Raw genomic sequence first — 26,476 nt, 5'->3', positions numbered from 1 at the left:
AAGAAAATCTGTAGTTTTTTTAAAAAAAATACTTTCTATCCTTATTCTATCAACAAAATGTATAGTCTTTTATCAAAGAATATTCTATCTATTGCATACTCAGTGGAAATAAAATGTTCTATAACTAAGCTATAAACCCATATACATCTCTTAAACTGGGGGAAACCTTTTTCTAACTTATTTTTAGTACTAATAATTATATAGTGAAATATATTTGTAATTTTGTCTCAATTTCATTTTTGTAAGATTTTATTTTTATTTTTTTTTTTTTAGACACACTCAGGCTAGAGGGCAGCTGCACAATCTCAGCCCACTGCAACCTCCGCCTGTTGGGTTCAAGCAATTCTCCTGCCTCAGCCTCCCAAGTAGTTGGGATTTCAGGCCATACCACCATGACCAGCTAACTTTTGTTTGTTTATTTATTTATTTATTTATTTTTTTTGACACAGGGTGTCGCTCTGTCGCTCAGGCTGGAGTGCAGTGGCCGGATCTCGGCTCACTGCAAGCTCCACCTCCCAGGTTTACGCCATTCTCCTGCCTCAGCCTCCCGAGTGGCTGGGACTACAGGCGCCCGCCACCTCGCCCGGCTAGTTTTTTGTATTTTTTGGTAGAGACGGGGTTTCACTGCGTTAGCCAGGATGGTCTCGATCTCCTGACCTCGTGATCTGCTCGTCTCGGCCTCCCAAAGTGCTGGGATTACAGGCTTGAGCCACCGCACCCGGCCAACTTTTGTATTTTTAGTACAGTCGGGGTTTCACCATGTTGGCCAGGCTGGACTCAAAGTCCTGACTTCAGTGATCCACCCGCCTCAGCCTCCCAAAAGTGCTGGGATTACAGGCATGAGCTACTGTACCTTTCCAGATTTTACAATTTTGGAAGTTATTATTTGAAAGTAATATTTTAATTAAGCAAAGAAATGCAGATTTTTAATTGATTTTTTTCACTGCACCCTCAAACCCTTGGGCTTAAGCAATCCTCCCTCTTCAGCCTCCCAAGTAACTACGACAGGTAAGCATGAGCTACTGAATTCAGCTCAGATTTTTTGTATTTTAACACAAATCAGTTTAGGCATTAGCTCTCAACTGAATTACTCCAAATAATTCATGTATCAAAAAATGCAAACTTAAAATTAAGGTAGGAGGATAGTTTGAGGAGTTTTAAAATATATATACTTCCTCATGTGTTCAATAATTAAACGTAATTGAGTTCTTCATTTTATTATAGATACATCTAGTTTTACCAGCCAATAATCTTTTATATTTTAGAATTTGTTGGTGATCCTTTAACTAACAGAAGACCAATGAATGAATAACAGCTGGCAGGACAACAAAATAATCTGAAATAGCAGTTTGGGACACTTCCAGAGTGGCTTCTGTTCCCTCTTGCTTTATCCTTGATACAAGAGAACAATCATTTCATATTCATTTAGAAACTGTGTCATGATTTTAACTATCCTCTTGCTGTCAGAGGTATTCAAACCAGAGTGACTCCATCTTGAAGAGGGTCTGGGTAAAATATTTTACTCCCTTCATATCCCTGTGTCATCAACCTATAAACTTGTTAAGGTCTGGCCATGTATTCCCTTCCTTGGTGCCCCACCTTCCTCATGAAGTGTGTCAGGGAAAACTTTTCTTTTTCCTTGTACTTGTTGCCAAATAATCCCACAAGACAGTTGAGATAGGGCCAATATGAGTAATTTCATAATTCTCAACTACTGCAGGCTTTCTTTCTTACATCCTGGAACTTTCATTGCCCTGAGATGTGGCCAAAAAAATAAATGAATTTCTCATAGGCTGCCTCAAAGCTTGGCTACATTTTGATAAGCATCTCTCATCACTTTCTCTGCCAGATATCATTAATAAACCTATTTTAATTTCTAATCCTATGCTTTTCAGAGACAGACACATAACTTCCCTGGACCTCTCATGTCACTTTCAGCTAGTCAAAGTATGACTAGAGAGCTGCAGTCTAGGTGAGGGCTCTTAATTCCTAAGGGAAGCTAGAAATCTCTTGTAATAGTGAACAAAATGTTGAGATGAGAGCATTGGGTCATTCTAAGACAAAGGTGGCACTACATGAGGCCACTGAGAAATTTATTTGAATTAGAGAATTCACATGAAATCCCATGATGTGGCATGTATTTGCTTCAGTCAACACTTACTTTATCTAGGTCCAATAAAAGCATCAGACCTTAAATGTATGTACAATGAAATTCCTAGGGCTTCAGCCTCACTTCTTTGGTTTGCCAGTAAAAAACAAAAACAATCCAGCTTGATAGATGATGATCACATCCTCCAGGAGCAGTTTCTAGCCTGCTATTAACACCCCTGCACCTGGCATTGGCAATTTTTTTTTTTTTTTTGAGACGGAGTCTGGCTGTGTCGCCCAGGCTGGAGTGCAATGGCCAGATCTCAGCTCACTGCAAGCTCCACCTCCTGGGCTTTCGCCATTCTCCTGCCTCAGCCTCTACAGGCGCCTGCCACCTCGCCCAGCTAGTTTTTTGTACTTTTTAGTAGAGACGGGGTTTCACCATGTTTTCCAGGGTGGTCTCGATCTCCTGACCTCATGATCCGCCCATCTCGGCCTCCCAAAGTGCTGGGATTACAGGCTTGAGCCACCACGCCCGGCCGGCATTGGCAATTCTTAAGACTCCATAGCATCATCAAGGATGACAATGATTGAGAAATGATTCAGAAGAGTGCCTGATGTTCCACTACCCAGATTGCTCTTGGCCTAGTCATGTGGAAAGAGAATATTATTTTCCAGGACAACATATTGGTTGACAATTTCACCTCACAAAGAAAGGCAGCTAATATCACTGTCCTCTTTGCCATCTCTGACACAATGGGCAGGCAAAAATTATCCAGAGAAGAGCTGGTAGTACCAGCAGACAGGTTCTTAACCTCCTGTGCCAATGTTCCTCAATGGTGACATGGAGCCACTAACAGCACTAATTTCCTAAGTTTAAGATGAAATACAAAGTTCTTCGGAATGCTAGAAATATTCCATATATTGATCTAAGTGTGAGTTTATAATTCAAAATTCATGGAGCTGTTTATGAAAGGTTTTATAAAATATTACTTTTGGGGAAAAGTCATCTACAAAATACATCTGGTAAACAGAAACATGCATGCATAGTAAATGTACAGCTCAATGTATTAGAAGGCGAACATCTATCTCTGAAGTATACCTACAAAAAGAACATCACTTACTGACACCATAAAAACCCTCTTTGTAAACATCCCTTCAAAGGCATCTCTAATCATAGTTTTACCATTTAAACTTTCTATACATGGAATCATACAGTATGTACCATTTTGTATCTGACTTCCTCAGCTCATTAGTCTGAGACTAACCACATATCAATCCTCATGAATATGATGCAGGAGGGGTGGCAGGGAAGTTCTGGGTAGAGAAAGTCGGTGTCCCTGGTGAGGGCTCCACCCTCAGGCCTGTGCCCGTGAAACGAGGTGAGGACCGGCACTGTTTTCATGCTCAAATGTTGCATTTTCCAAGACCACCCTGGCCCACCACACCCCTCATACTGTGCCCACAAAAACTCTGAGACCATAGTGGGGATACACACAAGTGGCTGGATGTCAAGAAGAACACACTGGCAGAAGAACAAACATCAACAGGCCATCAACAGTGGAACAATGCAGACACTGAGGGAAATTCAGCCAAGGGTAGTTAGTACAAGGAGAGCCAGACCAATGAGTGGCCCGACTCTAGTGGAAGACCACCTTCCCACTCCATCCCCCTTCTGGCTCCCCATCCATCTACTGAGAGCTACTTCCACCACTCAATAAAACCTTGCACTCATTCTCCAAGCACACGTGTGAACTGATTTTTCCTGTGGGCTAGGGAAAGAACCCCATGATATAGAAAGCCCTCTGCCCTTGCGATAAGGCAGAGGGTCTTATTGAGCTGATTAACACAAGCTGCCTGCATACTGTAACACATGCCCACTGGAGCTTCAGAAGCTGTAAACACTCAGTCCTAGACACTGCCATGGGGTTGGACCCCACACTCCCCACAATCTGCCCGTCTCCATTCTCCCACTATGGGTTTGAGCTGCGTGACACTGAAGAGGACCACTCCCCGAGTGTAACACCCTGACGGGGATAAGGGAACTTTTCCTGTTTCAACTGGGGGCTCATCTGGGATCCCAGAAGGTGAGAGCAAATGTGAAACTGTCAGATCTGCCTCTTTTCCAAAACGCTGTGACCTCTCTTTCCTGCAGATAAAACGATGTTTCAAGATTTAACTTCCCTAACCAGGCTGGTCAAAACCCCAACTTTGTCTCTTCTCTCTCTCATGGTTTGAAATGGCTATTATCTCTTCGTTTATAATGTTAAAGAGTTTTGCTACAGGCCGCGGCAGTGCTTAGCTGCCAAAAGTGCAAATCAGACAAATTGTTCTTAGAGGTGCCATCTCTGCCTCCACCCTGACAGGTGCAGACACACGCAGCTCAGGGAACCTCCCCTTTCGCCTCCCAGCTCAGGCACCGGACTTGTTCACAGCCTGCAAAGGCTGTGCTTAAGAGCCACCAGCTGAGGTAGGTGAGAGAAAACCACAGTGGTAGCCGGGACCTCACAGAGCTGGTAGGTGGGCAGTTCTGGCCTGTCATGCCAACAGAACCTTTCTTCCCCTGGCCAAGGAAGTCAACACAGCCTGAATCTGGGAAAGGACACAAGGATTAAAGGGAACAACTTGCACTGAGCAAGGAGTTCTTTCCCCAGGACATCCCCCTTTTGACCCTTAAACTGTTTTTCCATTTTTTCCTTTTCTAAGTGAGAGGACTCCCTCTTCCCAACACTATTTCTGATAGGGAAGTTAACAAAGGAACATCCCTTGCTGGCTAATAACTGCAAATTCGGCAGCACTCATTTGAAACACTAAACAGAAAGTCTCTGAAATACCTTTTCAGCCCCAATCCTGATTCTGAGCTTCAGGCTGAGAACTTAGAAAGACCAGGTTGGAGGGATCCAAAGCCAGGCAACAGGCACAATGTAAATAGGGAGGACCAATTCCTGTAGACTAAACCCTCAACCCATGGAAGGAGGTCATACTCCATGGCATAAACAGGCCCAGGGAACTCAAAGTTTCCTAACAGCAGGGAGAAAGGCAGGCAAAGGTGAGGGTGATTAATTCCTATTCTCCAGGTTTCCCTGATTCATGGGTACACACCACATTGGTACCTATGGCCAGCAATTGCCAAGGTCTCTGAGATTCAGGGATGAGAGGTGAAAGGAAAGGGAAGGCGCTAGCTTTCTTTCTCCATCACACCGAGTTTTTGCTTCAGCAAAACCAACGAAAGGAAGTAAGAAATGCCTCTATTTCCTGTCTTTCAGAATGGGCAACCAGTTCTCTTCACCAACCCAGCTTCTATTCCTCTGCAGTGTGTCCTGAACCATTGAGACTGCTTTGACCCCCAGAATCTGGAGGAAAAATGCCTCATATCCCTTTGCACAAAGGTTTGGACAAATCATAAAGGACTGGGTTGGCCCCAAGAAGGAACTACTCACCTCTACTATCCAACAGTTGGAACTTTTTTGTACACGTGAGGACATATAGTCTGGGGCCCCACATATGCAGGCTTTCTATACCTTGCGAGCCAATCCAAACTTTGCCAACAGTGTAGGATTGATCGCCATCTCAGGGAAGGCTGGAAGGGACCAGCCCAAGGAATTAAAGATCTGAGTCCCAGAAGCACCCTCTGCGGAGAAGCCACCTCCCTCCAGTTCTGCTCCTTTGGGTATACACCAACCTCCCTACCCAACTTCAGCCTCTCACTTGCCCCCTCCTAGAAATCCTTCCACTAAACAAGCCTCAGTCCCACTCCTGCCTCTCCAACAAATGTCTAGTGAATTTGGCACCATTAAGGTCCAGGTCCCTTCTCCCTATAAAACTTAAAGCCAGTTTTCAGAATTTCACCCAAATATTTGAACTCTCCTGGACAGACGTTATGTTACTTTGGAATCAGATCCTGATGGACACTGAGAAGCAGGCTGCTCTGCAAGCAGCAGAGATTTGGGGATGACCTTTGCCTCACATATAGCGTCAGGGAAGGAAGCAAATATCCAACTCTAAGAAAAGCAGTATCAGTGAATGACCCTAAATAGGATCCCAGTGATGAGATGGGAGACTGGAAGAGGAGATACTTTCCAGTATGCATAATGGAAGTCTTACACAGGATGAAGACCAAGCCTCTCAGTTATGCTAAGTTGTCCATGACTGACCAGGGATTTGATGAAAATCCCACTGCCTTCTTGGAAAGGCTGAGAGAGGCCTTGGTAAAGCACACCTATCTCCTGATTCAATCAAGGGACAGCTAATCCTAAGGATAAATTTGTAACTCAGGCAGCCCCTGATACTAGAAGGAAGTTAGAGAAACAGTCCCTGCAGCCAGGTAGTACATTAGAGGTCCTCCTGACCTCGTGATTTCCAGGCAGGGTACACTTGTTAATTGCTAAAGATATGGCTGCAATAGCTACCTCTCTTATAAAGTTTAACTGACCCTATTCAAGATTTAATTTCTTTCACCAGGGTAAAATAGCTTAGGATACAATGTTGTTAGTATATTTCTTTTTTTTTTTGAGACGGAGTCTTGCTCTGTTGCCCAGGCTGGAGTGCAGTAGCTGGATTTCAGCTCACTGCAAGCTCCGCCTCCCAGTTTTACACCATTCTGCTGCCTCAGCCTCCTCAGTAGCTGGAACTACAGGTGCCTGCCAACTCTCCCGGCTAGTTTTTTGTAATTTTTACTAGAGACGGGATTTCACCATGTTAGCCGGATGGTCTTGATCTCCTGACCTTGTGATCCGCCTATCTCGGCCTCCCAAAGTGCTGGATTACAGGCTTGAGCCACTGCGTCCGGCCCATCTCTGTAATTTTTGGCACTAAATTTTTCCTTGTATAATACACATGTAACCCATGCATACTTAACCTTACAAAAAATTTTTTCTCTCTCTCACACATAGATGCCATCAAACTCCAAACAGGCAGGCAACCAGAGCCTCAGACAATGTGAAGCTTCAGACCAACGTCTGGGAGGAAATGACTGCTCTTTTCCCAAAAATGTTGGGAAATGTTGCATTTTTCCAAGACCATCCTGGCCTCCCATACACCCCCATCCTGTGCCTATAAAAACCCCCAAGACCATACTGGGCACACACACAAACAGCTGGACATCAAGAGAAATACGCTGGCAGAACACACAGATGGCAACAAACCACTGACAGCAGAATGACATGGATGCTGAGGTAAATTCGGTAGATGGGGGTCAAAGGAGAGCCCAGGCACTGAGCAGCCTGACTCCAAGGAAGACTATGTTTCCACTCCATTCCCCTTCTGGCTCCCTATCCACTTAACTGAGAGCTACCTCCACCACTCAATAAAACCTTGCATTCATTCTCCAAGCCTGCATGTGATCTGATTTTTCCGGTACACCAGGGCAAGAATCCAGGACACAGAAAGCCCTCTGTCCTTGCAATAAGGTAGACGGTCTGAGCTGATCAGCACAAGCTGCCTGCAGATGGCAAAACCTAGAGAGCACACTGTTAACACACGCCCACTGGGCTTTAAGAGCTGTACACAACGGGTCACAGTCTACACTCACCAAGATCTGCTGTCTGCATGCTCCTCCTAAGATTTGGAGCTGCGGGACACTTAAGAACTGAGCCACTCCCCAGTCACACACCCTGTGAGGGGGATACAGGAACTTTTCCTATTTCAAATACATAGTATCTCATTATAGCAATCTATTTATCCCTTCCTTGCACCTATTGTGAATATGCTCATCTTTGTAAACATATTCAACGATTGTCTTTGAAGTTCTAAAAGAGCTCATTTTTCATACAGAGAACTGCTACATAGTACACATCAATACCATTTCAAGTTCACATTTTCTTGCAGGCCAGACTTAACTTTTCTCCTGACTGCTGTAGAGATGTACCCATTTCATTTGTCCAATAGAAATGAGATCATTCCAGCTATACTTCCTGCCATGGACCTCAGTTCCCAACTGATCAATTATTCTCTGAATCTAAAGAACTCATACGTCTAAAAATGGGCATTAGACTACTGTGGTCTTCAAAGGACAAATACACATACTTGGGTGCAAACACACACACTCAATTTCTCAGCCCTAGGTCCCAGAAAAGACAGATACAATTATTTAGTGCAAAATCACACCTAAAAATGGCCTGAGCAAGAGGGAAGGAAATGGGAGACCATTTCCATCAGTAGAAAAAGTTACCGTAATTTGGTCACTATTTGGCTGATTCACTGCAGAATTTCCATAGTATGTGTTCTACAAATATTTACTGATCTTCAAACATCAATAGTAAATTGTTAACTAAACTGTGCTACCGTCAACCAACCTGAACAACTTGATAATTGCAAATCCAATTTTACCTACATTTTATCTTTTATCCAGAGATAGCATTTCCCAAAAATCACATCATTACTAAGTGTGCCTGTAACTGATGACAAATTCTTTTTAACTGCATGAACCTCAACACAGCTCAAGTGTTAATCTTTAGTCATCCCGATGATAAATACAAATTAAAACAGTTAAGATAATAACATACCTAAATATATAAGGTGTGCAAGAAACCAAGTAATGGTGAGAATGTAGAGCAACCAGAAATGAACTGAGACAAACTGCAAAATGGCGTAAGAACTTCTGAAAACCAGTAGTATCTACTGAAAACACGTAAGACAAGAGCACTGGCATTTACCAAAATCATGAGAAATTTGTTGCCGCTGGGCGTGGTAGCCCCCACTTGTAATCCCCGCACTTTGGGAGGCCAAGGCGGGCGATCACGAGGTCGGGAGATCAAGACCACCCTGGACAGTGAAACCCCATCTCTACCAAAATACAAAAAATTAGCCGTTAGCCGGGCGCGTGGCGGGTGCCTCTGGTCCCACCTACTCAGGAGGCGGAGACAGGAGAAAGGCGTGAACCTGGGAGGCGGAGCTTGTAGTGAGCTGAGATCATGCCCATGCACTCCAGCCTGGGGCAAAGAGCAACACTCCATCTTTAAAAAAAAAGTTTGTTGCTGCTGCTACAATTCTAAGTAACAATGTAATTTCATCTCACAAACATAACACTTAAAAAGTGCAAGAAGTAACAACAAAATAAACTGTAGATTTCCTTTACACCAAGATTATCAGACTAGAGCTTATGTGTGCTGTTAAAAGAATAGTGCTTATCCTTTGCAGTTTGAGGCTGGTTGCCAAAAGGGGACACAAAGGGACACTGAGGTTCTTGACTTCCTTAAAAAGACCTATTTCAGGCCGGGCGCGGTGGCTCAAGCCTGTAATCCTAGCACTTTGGGAGGCCGAGAAGGGTGGATCACGAGGTCAGGAGATCGAGACCATCCTGACTAACATGGTGACACCCTGTCTCTACTAAAAAATACAAAAAAAAACTAGCTGGGCGAGGTGGCGGGCGCCTGTAGTCCCAGCCACTCGGGAGGCTGAAGCAGGAGAATGGCATGAACCTGGGAGGCAGAGCTTGTAGTGAGCTGAGATCCAGCCACTGCACTCCAGGCTGGGCAACAGAGCAAGACTCCGTCTCAAAAAAAAAATAAAAAGACCTATTTCAAACATGCAACATTAGATCAGTTTGCCTATCATGTTTGTTAACCGGCACTAACTGCTGCAATGCGTTGATGGGATTGTCAGCCACCAGAAAAAAGAAGTTGGACAAAAGGTGTGTATGTGATTCTCAGCTATCATTAACCTACTCCAATTAACTCTTGACCTTTTACAATCAAAAAGTAATTTGTTGGGCAACTTTTTACCCAATTCATTCTTAGTTCAGCCATCTTTCACATCAAAAATGTTTAAAACCACCACCACACTCATATTAAGTTGCTTAGACCAAAATGCAATACATGCTGCATGTATAGACCTTTTAGTTTTCCGTCAGAATACAAATACTGCCTCTGTACTCCAACCTTCTACCACCTTCATCATTTATTCAAACATGTAAGGCAAAGTACTTCCAGCCTCAGGACGTATTCTGCAAACAGCTTTGGTAGTCAAGAAATCAGATTTCCAATCTTCAGGTTAAGAGAAGAAGTTCATCTTCAACTCAACATTAAGCTACAAGTGACAGCAAAGAAGATTTTTGAACTTTTTATTTTAGTAAAATCGGAATAAACAGCACATGCCAGCATCTAAAACTAATACAATAAGCAATTACTAAAATTTTACAGTGACTCGAGGTTCAACGGTTACATTCAGCAATTCCATTCTTTACTGAAAATACTGCTGGCTGATAAAACTGAATGTAAGTCACTGAAAAAATAACCACATGTTTGAAGGACTGTAAATATGCCAGACAATCACCGAAGATCAAACAAAACAAAACAAAACACATAACAAAACTCAGAAAACTGTTGTGGATGTGGACAATTCCTATCCGCGTTCAGAAGTGTTTCATTAATATCTTGAGACAAGTATATCAAAACCTTGGCATGTTTTAGTTTCAAGTTGACAATTTTGTCTTAAATTTTGTCAGAAAATTACAGCTACATTGCCAATGCCGGGTCTGCTTAATTTGACTCAAGTTTAATAGGACTTAACATTAAAAGCTCACACTACCCCGAAATATATTATTTCACATATGGTGACATTCAACATTCAAGTGCCAGTGTTTTTTTGTACTGTCTTTTGGTCAAGTTTCTTTAAACTTTCAAAGAATCATTTTTAGGCTTACAAAAATAAATATTTGTCAAAATGTTCAATAAATATTACACAACTAGCAGCAAAAAGTATCTAAAATCTGTTGTGTGCAAATAGTTTTCTTCTCAACTACCATTCCATGGTCCCCAATAAAATTTTAGGATCTACTGCTTCACTGGCTGCATTCAACAATCTCCAAGAGACAAAATAAGATTGGAAGGTCAAGGACACGCACACAAGACATATATATATATATATATAAAATTCTCTGAATGTGCAATAAAATAAGTACTTTGTAAAAAGTTACGGGAGAAATGTACAAGAGTCTAAACCTATACTAATTGAAATAGCACCTTAACAAATGACCTCAATACTGTCAAGTGCACCTACTTGTTAAGTTTTAGAACAAGGCACAATACACTTGAAAATCTATTGCACTTTAAGAAATTTTTGCCAACTTCTTATGCCACTTAAAAGATTTGTTTTTAAAGATCATTGCATTCTGGCCACAAAATCAGTACAGAATTCCAAGTGGGAGAGGCATTTTTAGTGGTGGACAATCATCTTTGGCCAAATTTAGCACAAGAGACTATAAATACCATCGAAACCTATGCAACTAAAATACACTAAAACTGCACATATAGCACACACACCTTGTGCAGTTTAGTACATATTTGCAACCTGTGTGATTTCAAGAATTTGTTAGTCTTAGCTTTACAAAGTCTACAAGTGTAAGCCATTTTAACACTTCAATGCAGCTTTAACAGCGCAATATGAATCTACATTAAATTAAAGCCTGCTGCATAATCCTTCCTGTTTAAACCCTTCTTGACCAAAAAACATCAACACTAGCATGCATAAAAGACCAGAATCCAACCAGGCCTATAGTGAGGCCTGGTCACTGCCATGGTCAGCCATTCTAACATTTCAAATTTTTATAGCAGGCATTAAAAAAAACAATGAAATCTCCCCCATTGTATCAAAGCTTTAAATCTTTCCTGTGATAGTATGCCCACAGTTGCCTAGCTTAGAATAAACTCCCTAAACATTAAATGAGAAATTGCTGTATTTACTTAAATTAACCTAAAACAGCTCTTTCAAAAATATTAATGGGTATATTGATACATTCCACCTCGTCATGACTGGAATGGCTTAAAGAGTGTAAGTTTCTAAGTGCCTATCCAGGATAGAGTGAGCAAGTCAGAATTTTAGTACAGCTTGGCCAAATAAAAAACTACGCTTTAATGCTTTAAGATGTTCTCCCAACCCCCAAGTCTGCAAAAATCAAACAGTCCTAACGCAGGCTACTGCCCAAGTTTTTTTTCCTTTTGATAGTTTTGGATGAATTGATGATTCCTGTTAAAGTTGTATCATACCTGTGTGCCAAGGTTTGATTTTAGGCCAAGTTTAGTAAATTTGTTTTTGTCAAAACAATTGGTATCGTGAGCATTACTGAGCCAACAGGATATCAAAGTAATAAGTTGTCTAAAGTTAAAGTCACAGTACGTTAACAAACGAACGATCCTCAGTCACAAAATTATAAATGCAGTTTGGGGTGGGAATAAACAGGAGGGGAAGAGTTAAATCCAAACTATAGCAATCACATCTTCAAACCAATTTCTGAATAGGGCTGCTATTTATTCATTTTTCTTCTTGTGACTTTGAGCTCCCTTGAATTATCAGGAGAATCATAGCTGGTAATGTACTGCAAGTTCTTGAAGCTACACGATATAGTCTGGCTAAGTTACATGTGGTTTCCATATTAGCTTGTTTGTAAGGGTGACTTTGCTGCAAAGCAGATTCAGTTGCCCCACCAGTCAACCCCCTGGGAGTTATAATTTCCTCCATATCCATCACTATTGTAGAAGCCTCCATAGCCACCTATCAAGAAAAATGTTTAGAAAGAAATTAAGTCATCCATTAATACCTTTTTTCTCAAGTACTTTAACATAAAACCAGTAAAAGAAATGTAGTGTTGGATTTTTGTGTCCCTCAGAAATCAAATTTCCCCAATAAATTATGCTTTGAAAAAGAGAACTCGTAAGAAAAACAAAGAGCCCAGGCCAGGCACGGTGGCTCATGCCTGTAATACCACCCCTTTGGGAGGCCAAGGTGGGGTGGATCATGGGGTCACGAGGTAGAGACCAGCCTGGCCAACATGGTGAAACCCCATCTCTACTAAAAATACAAAAAATGAGCTGGGCATGTTGCCATGCAACTGTAATCCCAGCTACTTAAGAGGCTGAGGCAGGACAGTCACTTCCAGTGAGCTGATATCAGGTCACTGCACTCCAGCTTAAGTGACAGCGTGGCACTCCATCTCAAAAAAAAAAGAAAAAAAAAAGGAGAAAAACAAAAAGCCCTTCCTAAAAGAAAAATTAACATTAATTACCTCCACCAAATCCTCTGCTGTTGCCGTAACCACCTCCACCACTGCGGCTGCTGCTTCCACGACTACTACTAAAGCCAGAACTGCTGGAACCACTACTCTGTCGATAGTCTCTGGCACCAAATCCTCCACTGAATCTATTATTGTAAGCAAAAATATGCCATGGCAGTGTAAGTATAAAGTTCAATTAAATTGAAAATTCCTGCTTCAACTTTGCAATTCCCAATTTGATTTCTCAGTTCAATTTCATCGTGTTCCAATGGGAACCATGCCATTAACGTCCCAACGTGTTCTAACAGTGTTTCTAAAGGACTCAGCAGTGACGAACTGACACTTAATTCCTTGTCACCCTTTCTAATAATCATCCCTTGCCCAAAATGTTTGTGTATTATTGTTAAAAGTAACTGTTTAACACTTTTAAGTTAACTGTGAAAGCTTCTTGCCCCTAGTAAGTAAAAACAAGAGTGAAGGCTCAAAACAGTGTGTACCTTTTAGAACGTCCACGATTGCCACCCTTGTAGTGGTGTTCATAAGCCATATTTTCCAACCAAGAAGGCACTTCTTGTTTAGCTTCTACAAGAAGATCCAACAAATCCTTTGTAATATTCATATTTTTTTCATTAAAGAATGAGGTGGCAAGGCCTAAAGTGTTCAAAAAAAGCTCATGAAGTTTCCATAAAATAGTGGGGTATTCTTATATACCTACATAAAATATAGTAAGAAACTAAAATATGATACAATTTGTAATATAACCACATCAAAGAAACTGGAAGAAAAACTTTTACTTGGCTGATTAATATAAAATTTTTCCTCAGAAGTAAAGGTTCTATTTTTAAGATTCTGTGTCAAATCTCAGCTGTATACACCATAATTTAAAAAAATGAAACTGTCGGCTGGGCGTGGTGGCTCACGCCTGTAATCCCAGCACTTTGGAAGGCCCAAGGCAGGCAGATCATGAGGTCAGGAGATCGAGACTATCCTGGCCTAACACGGTGAAACCCCGTCTCTACTAAAGACACAAAAAATTAGCTGGGCGTGGTGGCGGGCGCCTGTAGTCCCATCTACTCGGGAGGCTGAGGCAGGAGAAAGGCGTGAAACTGGGAGGCGGAGCTTGCAATGAGCTGAGATCCAGCCACTGCACTACAGCCTGGGCGACAGAGCGAGACTCCGTCTCAAAAAAAAAAAAACTGTCTTTAACAAACTCCTTACCCAGGTTTCCTACACGTCCTGTACGGCCAATACGATGAACATATTCTTCAATATCACTTGGCAAATCAAAATTGATAACATGTCTCACATTTGAAATGTCTAGTCCTCGTGCTGCCACCTGAAAAATAACTTTTATTTAAAAAAAAAAAAAAAACAAGCACTATACACATGATTAATTAGAAAACAAAATATACATACAGCTGTAGCCACTAGAATTGGGCTTTTCCCTGAGCGAAACTGGTGAAGGGCCTCCTCTCGATCTCTCTGTGACCGGTCTCCATGAATACTGGTACAGGCATATCCTTCATGGTATAAGAAATCCTCCAGGGAATCTGCTCCCTTTTTGGTCTCCACAAACACTAAAGTCAGCGAATCCCTTCCTGAAAAATTGTAAGGCTTTGTTTACTCATAGGGAATTAGCATTACTACTTAATCTAAATTATTAACTGGCTTAATTCTAGTCCTCCTGCTAGAATAAATCTTGGAAGCATGCAAACAGAGCCAGTTAATGTAAGCATTGTCTTAGCCATGTTTAGAAAGAGGAGAAAAGACAGGGGGAAAGGCCAGAAAATATGTAAAGAGATTCTCTTTACATGTAACTGACTATTCTTATTCATAATTTTACCTGTTGCACCTAACAGATCCAGCAAAAATGACCGTTTATCTAAGTCTTCCACCCAAACTACTTTCTGTGTGATGTTCTCAGAGGTAGAGCCTACTCTGCCTACAGCCAAAAAGATATATTCATCCAAAAAGTCACGAGCAAGCATCTGAAACGTGAGAAAAATACTCAATTATCTATTTTAATACATAAATTATCTGAATATAATGAATAAACACAAATGTTCTGAATAAAAGTTCAAACATCAAATAGTACCTGTATTTCCTTAGGAAAAGTAGCACTAAACATCATGGTGTGACGAATGCCCTTTGGTGGCATAGTATCTTGTTCAACTATACGACGTATCTGAGGTTCAAATCCCATATCCAGCATCCTATCAGCTTCATCCAACACTAAGTACCTATTAAAAAATCCCTCAGTTGATACTGGATCATTAGATCTGAGAAACTACTATATATAGTTGTGTAATTAATTACACTCATATAGTCAAACAGTAATATCGCAGTGTCACAATTTGACACATATTCAACAAATGCACATATACATACAAACACACACACACACACAAAATCATGAGATAAAAAGCTCAAGGTGACAACCAAATTACCCAGGCTGATTGTTAAAATGAAGCTCAGCCTCAAATAAAATTTCACTTACTCTTTAACAAAAACATTAACTGTAATTTTCAAAACTATATAGAAAATTAAATCATTAAACCAGTACTAGTAAAATACAACAAGAGTAATCAACTTTAAATACAAAAATAGTTCATTTTTGTATAAAATGTATATACATTTTGTATAAAATGAAATATAAAAACTGACATACTTGCAGAAGTCTAATCCAATCTTTCCTCTTTCCATCATATCCACTAGACGTCCTGGAGTGGCTACTAACAAGTGGCATCCACGTTCTAAGTCCCGAATCTGCTGACCAATATCAGCACCACCATAAACTACACAAGGACGAACTCTAGATCGGTAGGAAAACTATAAGCAAAGAACATGTCAGTGGCTATAAAAACATCATTTGATAAATCAGAAAAGCAATAATCAGTAAAATGAGTATTTTACTTTTCTGGCTTCCTCATAGATCTGTACAGCCAATTCTCTTGTTGGGGCTAAAACCAAGGATATTGGGTATTGTTTGCGGCGCCCATACCTTCCATTTTCCTAAAAAATAAATATAATTTAAAATTTTAAAACTCAATATTTTATTTGTAAAAATTCACTTTCTCTTTATAATTTACAGATTACATCTATAAACTTATTTTCAGTGGGTGAACAGGGTAAAAAAAATGAAAATAAGGTATATCTGGCATTGGTTAGAGAAGTCAACAGGGCTTTACAAAGCTTTATAAAACAAAAATGTCTTATTTTATAACAAAACCTTTACCTTCACAGCCTTCAAAGCTTCTCCTGGACCATCTGTATATATCTGACTCAGTATAGGTAAAAGAAATGCTGCAGTTTTCCCAGATCCTGAAAACAAAACAATGACTTATCATTTCTGAATATTAATAGATGACAAAGTGTTCTAAATGCCCTTGAAATGCGAGAAAAGTTTTCTTACTTTATTTCCAATTTTCTAGGAAGTTACAGTAAATTTATATGGCAAACCTAAGATTGTAAAGTGACTACTGTGCTTTATCTTTAAACAACGCATTTTAATTTGAACAAAACACAAACATTTTTTCTGAAAAGTAGCATCAACTTTCAGTTCAATATTTCTTTGTCATCACTATATACTATTGGAATGTAAAGCAGGGGTCAGTAAACTTTCTGTAAAGGGTTACACGGCTCTTGCAGGCCAGTCTCTGTGCCACATCTCTGGCTAATCTCTACAGCTACAAATGTAACAAACGAGTATGGCTATATTTGAACACAGCTACTGAAAAATAAGTAAGTGCTAGGTTTGACCTGAAGAATGCAGTTTGCTAACTCCTGTGGAGTTAAATGCAAAATACGCAATTCTATTTCTTAAATAAGAATTCGCCATAAGCTTCCTCAAGATATCCAGATGAAAACACTAGTTTCATCCCAAGGATCCAAAGGTAGAGACAAAAAGACACATCCCGAGCTAATCTTTACCTATCTCAAAATAAAAACATAGGATTCAGACATCCCTTCACAGAACATACTACTTTTAAAGTAAGTCCAATCAGGTATTCTTAACTTTTACTTTGTATCAAGTAAGCTTACCTGTTTGGGCACAAGCCATTAAGTCTCTTTTTCCCTTAATAATAGGAATGGCATGTTTTTGCACTGGAGTAGGACGAGTATAGCGAGTAAGTTCGATGTTCCCCATGATAATTTCTCCCATGTCAATATCATTAAACTGCCAAGAAATTTAGCCAGGTTAATCAAATACAAGTAAATATAGAAGTACACATAGCAGGCATAAAACGCTGTATCTGTTGCAATTTCTGTTTTATACTAACATATTAATGGTAGTAACCAACTGTCTGATTTGGTTTACAGATGCTATGATTTCAGTAAAAGATTCACGGCATTTCTTAAGAAAATGCCTGGGTCTGTTCTACACTGAAAGAAGTATTTGGAGGCCGGGCACGGTGGCGGATGCCTGTAGTCCTAGGACTTTGGGAGGCTAAGGCATGAAGATCACTTGAGATCAGGAATTTGAGGCCAGCCTGGCCAACATGGTGAAACCGTCTCTACTATAAATACAAAAATGGGCTGGGTGTGGTAATGTGCACCTGCAGTCCCAGCTACTTAACAGGTTGAGGTGGGAGAATGGCTTGAACCCAGAAAGTGGAGGATGCAGCAAGCTGAGATCATGCCACGAGTGCACTCCAGCCTGCGTGACAGAGCAAGACTGTCTCAAAAAAAAAAAAAAAAATTGGATGCTTTTAATTCTAGGATTATTCTTAATAATGACATTAATTTTTTTCATAATCCAATGGGTATGCATTAATAACTTTAAAGGTCAAACAAAACACTTACATTTTCAATATGTGGAGGACAGTTACTGCCGGTTGCCTCTACTGGTATATCGTCATATTTCTCAAAGTTAATCCCCGTGTTTCCTCCAGAAAACAGTTCTCTGAAATTAAAAAATTATTACATAAATGTTATATTAAGCAATAAATTTCATAACAATTAACATACATTTCAAAAACTTACTGCTCCAAGCGTTCACTTGGTGGAAGTGGTTTTGACCAATCATCTTCATCTGATTTGTCACACCACCGACTGTGTCCACTCCGTTCAAATCGGCCAAAGCCAGTTCTGTCACGATTGCCAATACCATCATAGTCACTCCGTCCACGATCATCATATCTGAATGGCACAAGCAATCGAAAGTACACGATTTAGCCAATGTTAAATTATCATCTCTCTAGAAATGTACTCGGGTATCAGTACATTTGCTCACTAACTGAGCAAAACCATCCTTCAAAGATACCAGCAATTCAGTATTTGTTTCTTATGTGAAGTAAGGTCCCCTAACTAACCAGTACTGATGTGTAATTTATGTCTTCATTTTTAAGAAAATTATAAAAATTTTTATAAAATTCACAGCTTAGATCTCACATGCTAAGAATTAGGTTTTTAGATACTTATAACTAGTACATACTTTATATCTTCATTTAAAATAGTATCATCTAAATATATTTACTGGTAGGAAAGCAGGAATAACACTTGAGTTTTTCCTTTATATAGAAGTAGACATGTGAGAAGAAAACATTTTTAGAGTTTTATTCCTATTTGTGAAAAACAGAAGACAGGATTAAATACAGCGATTAGCTTTTTAAGATCGACTTATACATCAAAAATGAAGTGTTTAAAGCTGTCACAGACAACCTGTATCATTTAAGTTGAAACAGATTTCACTGTGTCATATACCATATTCATCTAATTCAAAAAGTTAATTTTAGTAAAGACCTCTTACTGCTAACAAAACAATGAGTAAACCAACATTCTGCTTTAAATCCGTTAGTAGCCCGTCAAAGACATGCTTGACCAAAGTATGAAGAATGAGAACTTACCAAATTAAGATTCCTAAATTGCTACTGTACACACATACAAGCTGAGATTTACCTTCCCCTTGATCCACTTCCACGTTCACTGAAATAACCAGACTTTCCTCTAGAATCTCGAGACCCAAAACTGCTATATGCATCCTTATCTTTGCTGCAACTCCAACCTGAACTGTCTTTATCATGGAATCCTTCAATAAAAAAGTAAAAATTAGAAGGTGACAAGACTTTTACATAATTTGCATCTTTCCAAATATGAAGTCCTTCACATGTAGTCTTCCTTTATCTTATGGGACCAAAGGTCAACAGGTTCCATAAGCAGAATTTTTATTCTGAATAATACAGAAGGTGTTAAACCTAAACACTTAACATATGCTATATATAATACACACTTTGGGAAAGCCCAGCTAAACAAAAGATTACCTCAGGGACTGTGGGTTACCTAAAGAAAAGCTCAAACTAAGAGAAGAGATCTACATAATCAGAATAAATATGTCAGATGTATTAAAACAGACATCCTTCACACCTGTAATCCCAGCACTTTGAGAGGATAAGGCAAGCGGATCACGAGGTCAGAAGATCGAGGCCATCCTGGCTAACACGGTGAAACACTGTCTCTACTAAAAATACAAAAAAAATCAGCCAGGCGTGGTGGTGGGCACCTGTAATCCCAGTTACTCAGAAGACTGAGGCAGGAGAATGGCATGAACCCAGGAGGTAGAGCTTGCAGTGAGCTGAGATGGCACCACTGTACTCCAGCCTGGACGACACAACAAGACTCCATCTCAAAAAAAACTCCAACTCTATGCACTTTATGACCAAAAACTACTCATATGTAGTAGTATGTAGCAACTGTATGTAGCAAGCATCATGGTAAACAAGAACTCATCAACAAAGAACCTGGAGAAGGCAACTTGCTACCTATCAACATCACTATCAACAGGACTAGTTAGCTGAGCATCTGAATGCATTTTTTTAAAATCTAGCTTTGTCTAGTAACATCAAAAAGAAACAGATCAACTAAATGGAAACAGTCAATACAAAACAACGAATTTCCATGTTGTCTACCTTGCTCCACCAAACCTCTAAGATAGCCTCAAATTCTAAGAGTCCAAAAGTAATTGTGTAATCTTAATATGATCAGTGAGAATAAAGTATATTTGATTTTAAAAAAGAAAAAAAAAAACCTCTTTGTTGCCTACTTTCCAGGTCTACACACTGATAAAAAGAAAAATTAGAAGAATAAACTTGCTCCACAACCACACACTTGCTTAAGCTGAGGGCTTACCTAAACTCAAACATTTCAATAAATGCTTAAAGTTGCAAGTTAATAAAGTTATTTTCCCCTGCTTTTAAATATCCAGTATTAGACAAATGAATAATTGTACTTCCTAAATCTAGATCTATTGTACTAAATCGACTGTACTTCCCAGATTTAGGAAGTCAGATGTTTAAGGTCTCTTCCATCCCCCCAAATACTAAAATATTGCTAACTCTCCTTAAGGCACTTAATAAACCTTGGATGCAATTCCAGCCAGATACAATACTAAGAATACCTGTGATAAAAGAAAATTCTGCAGTTATTCTGAAAAAAGAATATAATCATCAGCTAAGTGGTCTTCTGATAAACATACGTATACAGAGGCCACAGACTAAATAGAGAAGTACAAACCCACTCCACACCCCTTTATTACCTTCTTTCCTTTTGGTTTTAAATACTTTTCCTGACCTTTCCTTCTCCTAGAATTTTTTTTGATGTATATGCAGCACTCAAAACATCACCCCAATTAAACTTTTCTAAATTACAAATTTAATAGTAAACAATCCTAGGTGTTTCAAATGCATTTCACATAACACCTTTCAAATGAAGTCATTTAGGCTGAAACTAGACAATCTCACCAGCTTACTTACTGGATGTAGCCAAAAGTGGTAATCTTAACAACTAACTGTTAACTAGTTTGAAAAAAAAAAACAAAAACCATTTTCACTGTGCCAACTTTTCGAGACAGCATCAAGCAGGACCTTATCACTACACAGTTTATATTACGTAAGGCATTCCCACAAATACACTGGTTTCAAATTTCAAAACATAAATGTTTACAAACAGATAAAGCACTATAGTTAACTTATATAAAACCCAGATTTTTTGGGCTCAGTTTGCCAAAGGAAGCAAGAACTATGCATCATTCAACACTATATGAACTTTTCCAAAAACAGAAAATGCTAGTTCTTAAGGACAATCCAAAAGAGGCACACGAGGAGACAAAAAACGTTTATAGACTTCCTAAAGTTACTTTTTTCCCTAGGCTTTTATCAACTGCTAAAGGTTAGGTCTACAAAGTTGCCTTAAAGACGTACCTTTAGATGCTTCTCTGTTCCTTAAGTGAGGAGGTACATAGCGCCCTTCTAAAAGAGAAAATGTGAAATTAGAAAGCCCATGACATCACCAAGATACTGCTTTTTTAGAAAATGTCTATTAAAAAATAGGTCCTGGAAAACAAACTTTTAAAACCTGTATTTTATACAATAAACTACTTCGCAAGATGAGGGGAAAAAATGCCTACTCTAAAATACATTGCAAACCACATATATTTCAGTAGCTAACAGTTGTTATTTAACAATCACGTTTTAAAAGGCTCTATTTCCAGTAACTGCTACATGAATCAACATTCATCGTTAAACATGATCATTACTCCAATATAACAGCCTACTAGGAAAAAAAAAAAAAAAAGACTATGGACTATACTAAATTAACTAACCTGTAAGAGGCTTTTAAAAAATCTGTACTGGGCTGGGCACAGTGGCTCACGCCTATAATCCCAGCACTTTGGGAGGCCAAGGTGGGCGGATCACGAAGTCAGGAAATCAGGACCATCCTGGTTAACCCGATGAAACCCCATCCCTACTAAAAAAAAATTCAAAAACTTAGCCAGGCATGGTGGTGGGCGCCTGTATTCCCAAATACTCAGGAAGCTGAGGCAGGAGAATGGCATGAACTGGGAAGGCATAGCTTGCAGAGAGTGGAGATCACGCCACTGCACTCCAGCCTGGGCGACAGAGCGAGACTATGTCTCAAAAGAAAAAAAAAAAAAGAAAATCTGTACTGGTAAAGTGATACCATAAAAACACATGAAAAGTTGGAAAGTGAAAATGATCTGGAAAACAAATCAAGGGTTTTAAGTGAAATCAACAGCCCAGTCTATGATTAAGAAGTAAAATAACTTACTAAGTAGATGGAAGTCTACTTAACTGACCACCTGATTTTCTTACTCAAAAATCCAAACAATCCGAATTTGAAATAAATCTCTTACTTTTAGATTTAACTAAATATCCAAAACTGCCTCTACCAGTTAAATCTCTGTAATGCTCATATTATGACAAAGCCTGAAATAAATTTATAAAACAAAGTGTTTCGTTTTGTTTTTTCAGAGCATACCAATTGCTTTCCTTGTTGAACAACAGGAAGAAACATGGACTCAAATCAGGAATACTACCAAATAATCACCAACCTTACCCTCCTATCCAAATACTAATCTCACGCAAACTTCCAAAAACAAATGAGACCAAGTGTTTCAAAAAGTATTTGTAACTAATTTCCTTTCAAAGAAATATAGCTAACCACATCACCTTAAAATCAGATGAGCTTGGTTTTATCACTGAATGTTAGGTCCTTCATGGGCAACAGCAGTAGATGTAGCACATAAATATACAGGTTTACTTTATTAGGTTTAACACAATGCAGGTCAATTCACAAGGATGGGCTTATAACCCATGCTGGGCCAGAAATGAATGGCACTGCTTTTCTAAAAATAGTGTGTATTACATTAAGGTCCTTGGTTTCTGGTTTTTTTTTTTTTTTTTTTTTGAGTCAAGGTCTCTGTCGCCCATGCTGGAGTGCAGTGGCCTGATCGCAGCTCACTGAAGCCTCCAGTCTCCCAGGCTCAATCAAGCAAACTCTCCCATATGAGTAGCCGGGACTACACGAAGGTACCACCACGCCAGGCTTATTTTTCGTATTTTCAGTAGAGATACAGGTTTTGCCATGCTCAAACTGGTCTCGAACTACTGGGCTCAACCGATCCACCAGCCTTGACCTCCCAAAATGCTGCAATTACAGGCCTGAGCCACCGCATCCCACCCACTAAGATTTTTCTTAAATTGCTTTAACTGAAAAATAACGAAACAGTGTATTCTATTACCCTAACGTACCAAAGTATCTCATATTGTTACACAGTCAAATTGAACAGAAAAAAAAAAGTAAATTTAAAATTAACAAGTCCAATAAAATATTAACATTAAGCTCAGATAAATATTCCATTCTTTAAAAAAGTTTTACTTACTGCTCGCTGTACTTGCTCCTCCACTCTGTTTTTCAGAGGAGTTCAGGTCCAGATTAGCAAGCTAGAAGAGATATCAATAGCTCACACGCTGACACACAAGAACAGATAACATCACAAAAGACGAATGAGACCTAGATTCCAATCTTAACCTGTACCACACACTTAGCTACCATGTCGGTCTGGCATTAGGTTTTAAAGATGCTTAAGTCTACCAGCCATGACAAATGCAAATGGCATCACCTGAATACCAGCAGTTTCACAGTAATGAGTTCAAATTCATTAATTCAAAACAAATTTTCTTTAACAATTTTCCATAGTAAAAGCTTTCCTAACTAAAAAAATTTACCACCAATTTCTCAATAACTTAAACATCCAATCTAGCTACAGTCTTAATAGTGAAATGTTCCCAAAGACAGTGGTTTTCTTGATGTTCGAACCCTAGAAATAAATGGACATTAGAAGCATTTGAAGATTTCCTTAATTTCTCTTTGCCCTAAAGACTGTAAAACTATTTTTAATGCAGATAAATTCCTAAACATCAAAAGTTAAAATAAAAACCGACCTCACTATGTTTTCAGTACTATGCGGCTTTACACAGCTGTTATTTAATGTTTGATACTCTATGATGAAGATAGTAGCACTTATTTCTCCCTATCAAACTCGGAGGTCTTCGGTTACAAAGTTAAAAAACGACAGACACATCTCGTACTTAACGTTCCTAAAATGACATATGCAATCTCAATTCCTGCCTCCTTATATTGATGGATTTTAAAACTGTAGAAAAAAGGTTATTTCACTTTAAGGGCTTCAGCATAATGCGGTGGGGGAAAAAAAACACGTACGTCAAAATAGATTTTTTTCAAGAAACACGTTAAGACCAATGCCAAGAGCAACTTTGTCACCTCTTTGCACAAACTTTCTATGCCGTAACATGCTTACATACATATTAAAAGCCAAGATACTATAACATTACATGAATCAGCAATTAACACACTGTCTTCAAAATTCTGCCATCTGAATTTGGTTACTACTTAATTCTAGCGAACTAGAGAGCACGGTTTATCAGGAGTTAAACGGATGCCAATTACATAGAAACATGAATTCGTATTGCCCAGGCTCTTAATTTTCTATTTCTGTGGTCTATTTAACATTTAACATATTGTCAGTAAACAGAAGGCATTAGTATGTCGCCAGTGGAAAAACAACTTTCAAAGGCAGACCGCTAAATCCCTCAAACGACACCTAACAGCAAAATTTAAAATCATTTAGCATCACTAAGCTTTAATCACAAGTAAAAAGTTCGGGCAGTATTTTTTGGCTAAAAAAAATATATATATATATATATTGCTCTTTTATTCAATTCTCTCCCCTAGACTGGGAGGCACAAATGCAGGGATAATCTTGCAAACGACTGGAGTGCCAAATGCAAAAGCGCGGTAGGTTCCTGACACAGAAAACGAACCTGCAATAACACGCCCAGGCTCACGCCTCTGCCTCATCGCCCAGACTTCCAAAGTAAAGGATCAGTCCTTAATGGAGACAAAGTTACACCTGTATCAACACTCCTTCAGCGGTAACAAGAAAGTAAACCACAAATAACCTGTCCCGCCAATCAACATGCGGGGTTAATTTTCTACCGGACGACTTCTGCATGTATCGCCTAACGTAAAGGTACAATACCATACAAAAACCGCACAGCTCTCGACTAGGCAGCTATCCAGTGACTGAATTAACTGAATTAAAAAAGGAGTGTAGTGCAATGCTGGATTCCTAACCCTCCAGGTGTCTTTCCGCTGGCGTTCAATTTCCATTATTTCTACACGAGTCAAGAAAAGCACGCGGCAACCATCCTTCCCTCCCCTTCCCACCATCCCTTTCCGGTACTTCTGCGTCACAAAACTTTCCACACCGGAAGCCCGGTTTCGGCACGCTCAGCACCTAGGCAACGGTTATTCCGTCGCTAGGGGACCCCGCCAGAAACAAGATATAAGATACTTGTTTCATTGTGTTTTACATGCACTCCTCCTCAAGAATTCCACAGACCTGGTCCCTCTGCTGAAGGACCACAGCGCTGCCCAGTCATACAATCGTATACAAAGACTCTGGCCATTTGCCCGAGCAAAGACCATACTCTTTCCTCTCTCTACACACACTAGGTGGCCTGAATACACTTTGTTTTTAACAATGACACTTCTGCGAATACGTCGGGGCGCCTGGTGAGGGCCTAACCTCTAGACATAAAAAATGGTCCCCTTTTGCGAACCGCCTCCCTCTCCCGCCCTCTCTAATGGGTCCGTGGTCGCACATGCGCGTCTCCACGCTACCGCTCAGGCAAACACAAAAGCCGCCATTGCGTGCGGCCCAGTACTACACCAGAATACCACGTAACCACAACCATTAACGTTACTGCCATCGTCCGGTCTCCACCGTACGTGGTCTAATCATGGTCTCATGCAGTTTCTCTCCCATTTCTCTAGAGTCCCAGTCACATAACACACGAACCCACAAGAGGCCAAACAAATATCAATTAGCAGTGCGCCACAAACCATTAAGCCAAGTAAAAGGAGCCTCGGTAGGCTTACTTTGACTCACCTGCTGGTCCAGTTCAGGGTCATTTTTCACCCCCACATGACTCATCCCTGAAGAGAAGCGAAAAATAGTATAGTCCACTGTAAGTACGAGACCGAATAGCTGAGCTCTCACAAGGGAACTTCAGCTGTTAGGTACACTGGTTAGCCTACGCAGTAATATGGCCCCTCCCACACTATACGTCAGCACGCACGACGTGCGACCTACTTGGCTCCACCCCTCCACCACCACCACCCAATCCCTTTATCCTACCATTACTTCTGCCTAAATCGCGTTCGTTTAGTCATAAGATCGCGGCATTAAGTAGTCCTAACAACTCTCAAAATTCGCGAGATCTTTGCTATCCCCGCCCCCTCTCAGTGTCTCCGAATTCTAGGGATCTGGCAAGAAAGCGTATTTCGCCTTTTTCCACTTGGGGAACTCTTAAACACAGTGACAATCTACCGCTAACTCCCTCTCCCTCCTCCTTACCCACCCTCAACTTCCCTTCTTCCTTAAGCACTCTCTCTTTCCTTTTACTTTCGAGAATTGGAGGTTTTGTAAAATTTTTCCGTTCTAGCTAGCCGTCGCCTACCTTTGACAAGCTTCAGCGAAGCTGGAACTAGTCAAAAAACTCTCTGAAGCCAAGACAGATC

General features: G+C 39.9%; 1 protein-coding gene across 2 annotated transcripts in view; it reads right to left on the bottom strand.

Moving 5' to 3' along the window:
- Positions 1 to 26,039, bottom strand: part of DDX3Y (DEAD-box helicase 3 Y-linked) — a 66,527-nt gene extending 40,488 nt beyond the window's left edge. Inside the window, exons 1-17 of one of the 2 annotated variants that reach the window (XM_010356756.2) lie at positions 25,845 to 26,039; positions 23,253 to 23,313; positions 21,271 to 21,318; positions 18,974 to 19,103; positions 18,059 to 18,214; positions 17,879 to 17,978; positions 17,117 to 17,252; positions 16,311 to 16,396; positions 15,989 to 16,087; positions 15,744 to 15,904; positions 15,171 to 15,315; positions 14,919 to 15,063; positions 14,492 to 14,673; positions 14,294 to 14,411; positions 13,573 to 13,726; positions 13,088 to 13,221; positions 10,134 to 12,576 (exon numbers count right to left, since the gene is read on the bottom strand). In XM_010356756.2, coding sequence (XP_010355058.1) covers positions 12,497 to 12,576; positions 13,088 to 13,221; positions 13,573 to 13,726; positions 14,294 to 14,411; positions 14,492 to 14,673; positions 14,919 to 15,063; positions 15,171 to 15,315; positions 15,744 to 15,904; positions 15,989 to 16,087; positions 16,311 to 16,396; positions 17,117 to 17,252; positions 17,879 to 17,978; positions 18,059 to 18,214; positions 18,974 to 19,103; positions 21,271 to 21,318; positions 23,253 to 23,313; positions 25,845 to 25,889 — 1,980 coding nt within the window. In that variant the 5' untranslated portion in view covers positions 25,890 to 26,039 and the 3' untranslated portion in view covers positions 10,134 to 12,496. Of the gene's footprint in view, positions 1 to 10,133; positions 12,577 to 13,087; positions 13,222 to 13,572; positions 13,727 to 14,293; positions 14,412 to 14,491; positions 14,674 to 14,918; positions 15,064 to 15,170; positions 15,316 to 15,743; positions 15,905 to 15,988; positions 16,088 to 16,310; positions 16,397 to 17,116; positions 17,253 to 17,878; positions 17,979 to 18,058; positions 18,215 to 18,973; positions 19,104 to 21,270; positions 21,319 to 23,252; positions 23,314 to 25,844 lie in introns of those variants that run through there. The other variant, XM_030926267.1, reaches the window with a different exon arrangement.
- Between the last annotated feature and the right edge of the window lie 437 nt (positions 26,040 to 26,476).

This window comes from Rhinopithecus roxellana, chromosome 22, assembly GCF_007565055.1.
Source record: "Rhinopithecus roxellana isolate Shanxi Qingling chromosome 22, ASM756505v1, whole genome shotgun sequence".
NCBI classification, from domain to species: Eukaryota; Metazoa; Chordata; class Mammalia; order Primates; family Cercopithecidae; genus Rhinopithecus; species Rhinopithecus roxellana.
Note: the sequence above shows the minus strand (reverse complement) of the source record. Positions and strands in the feature narration are given on the sequence as shown.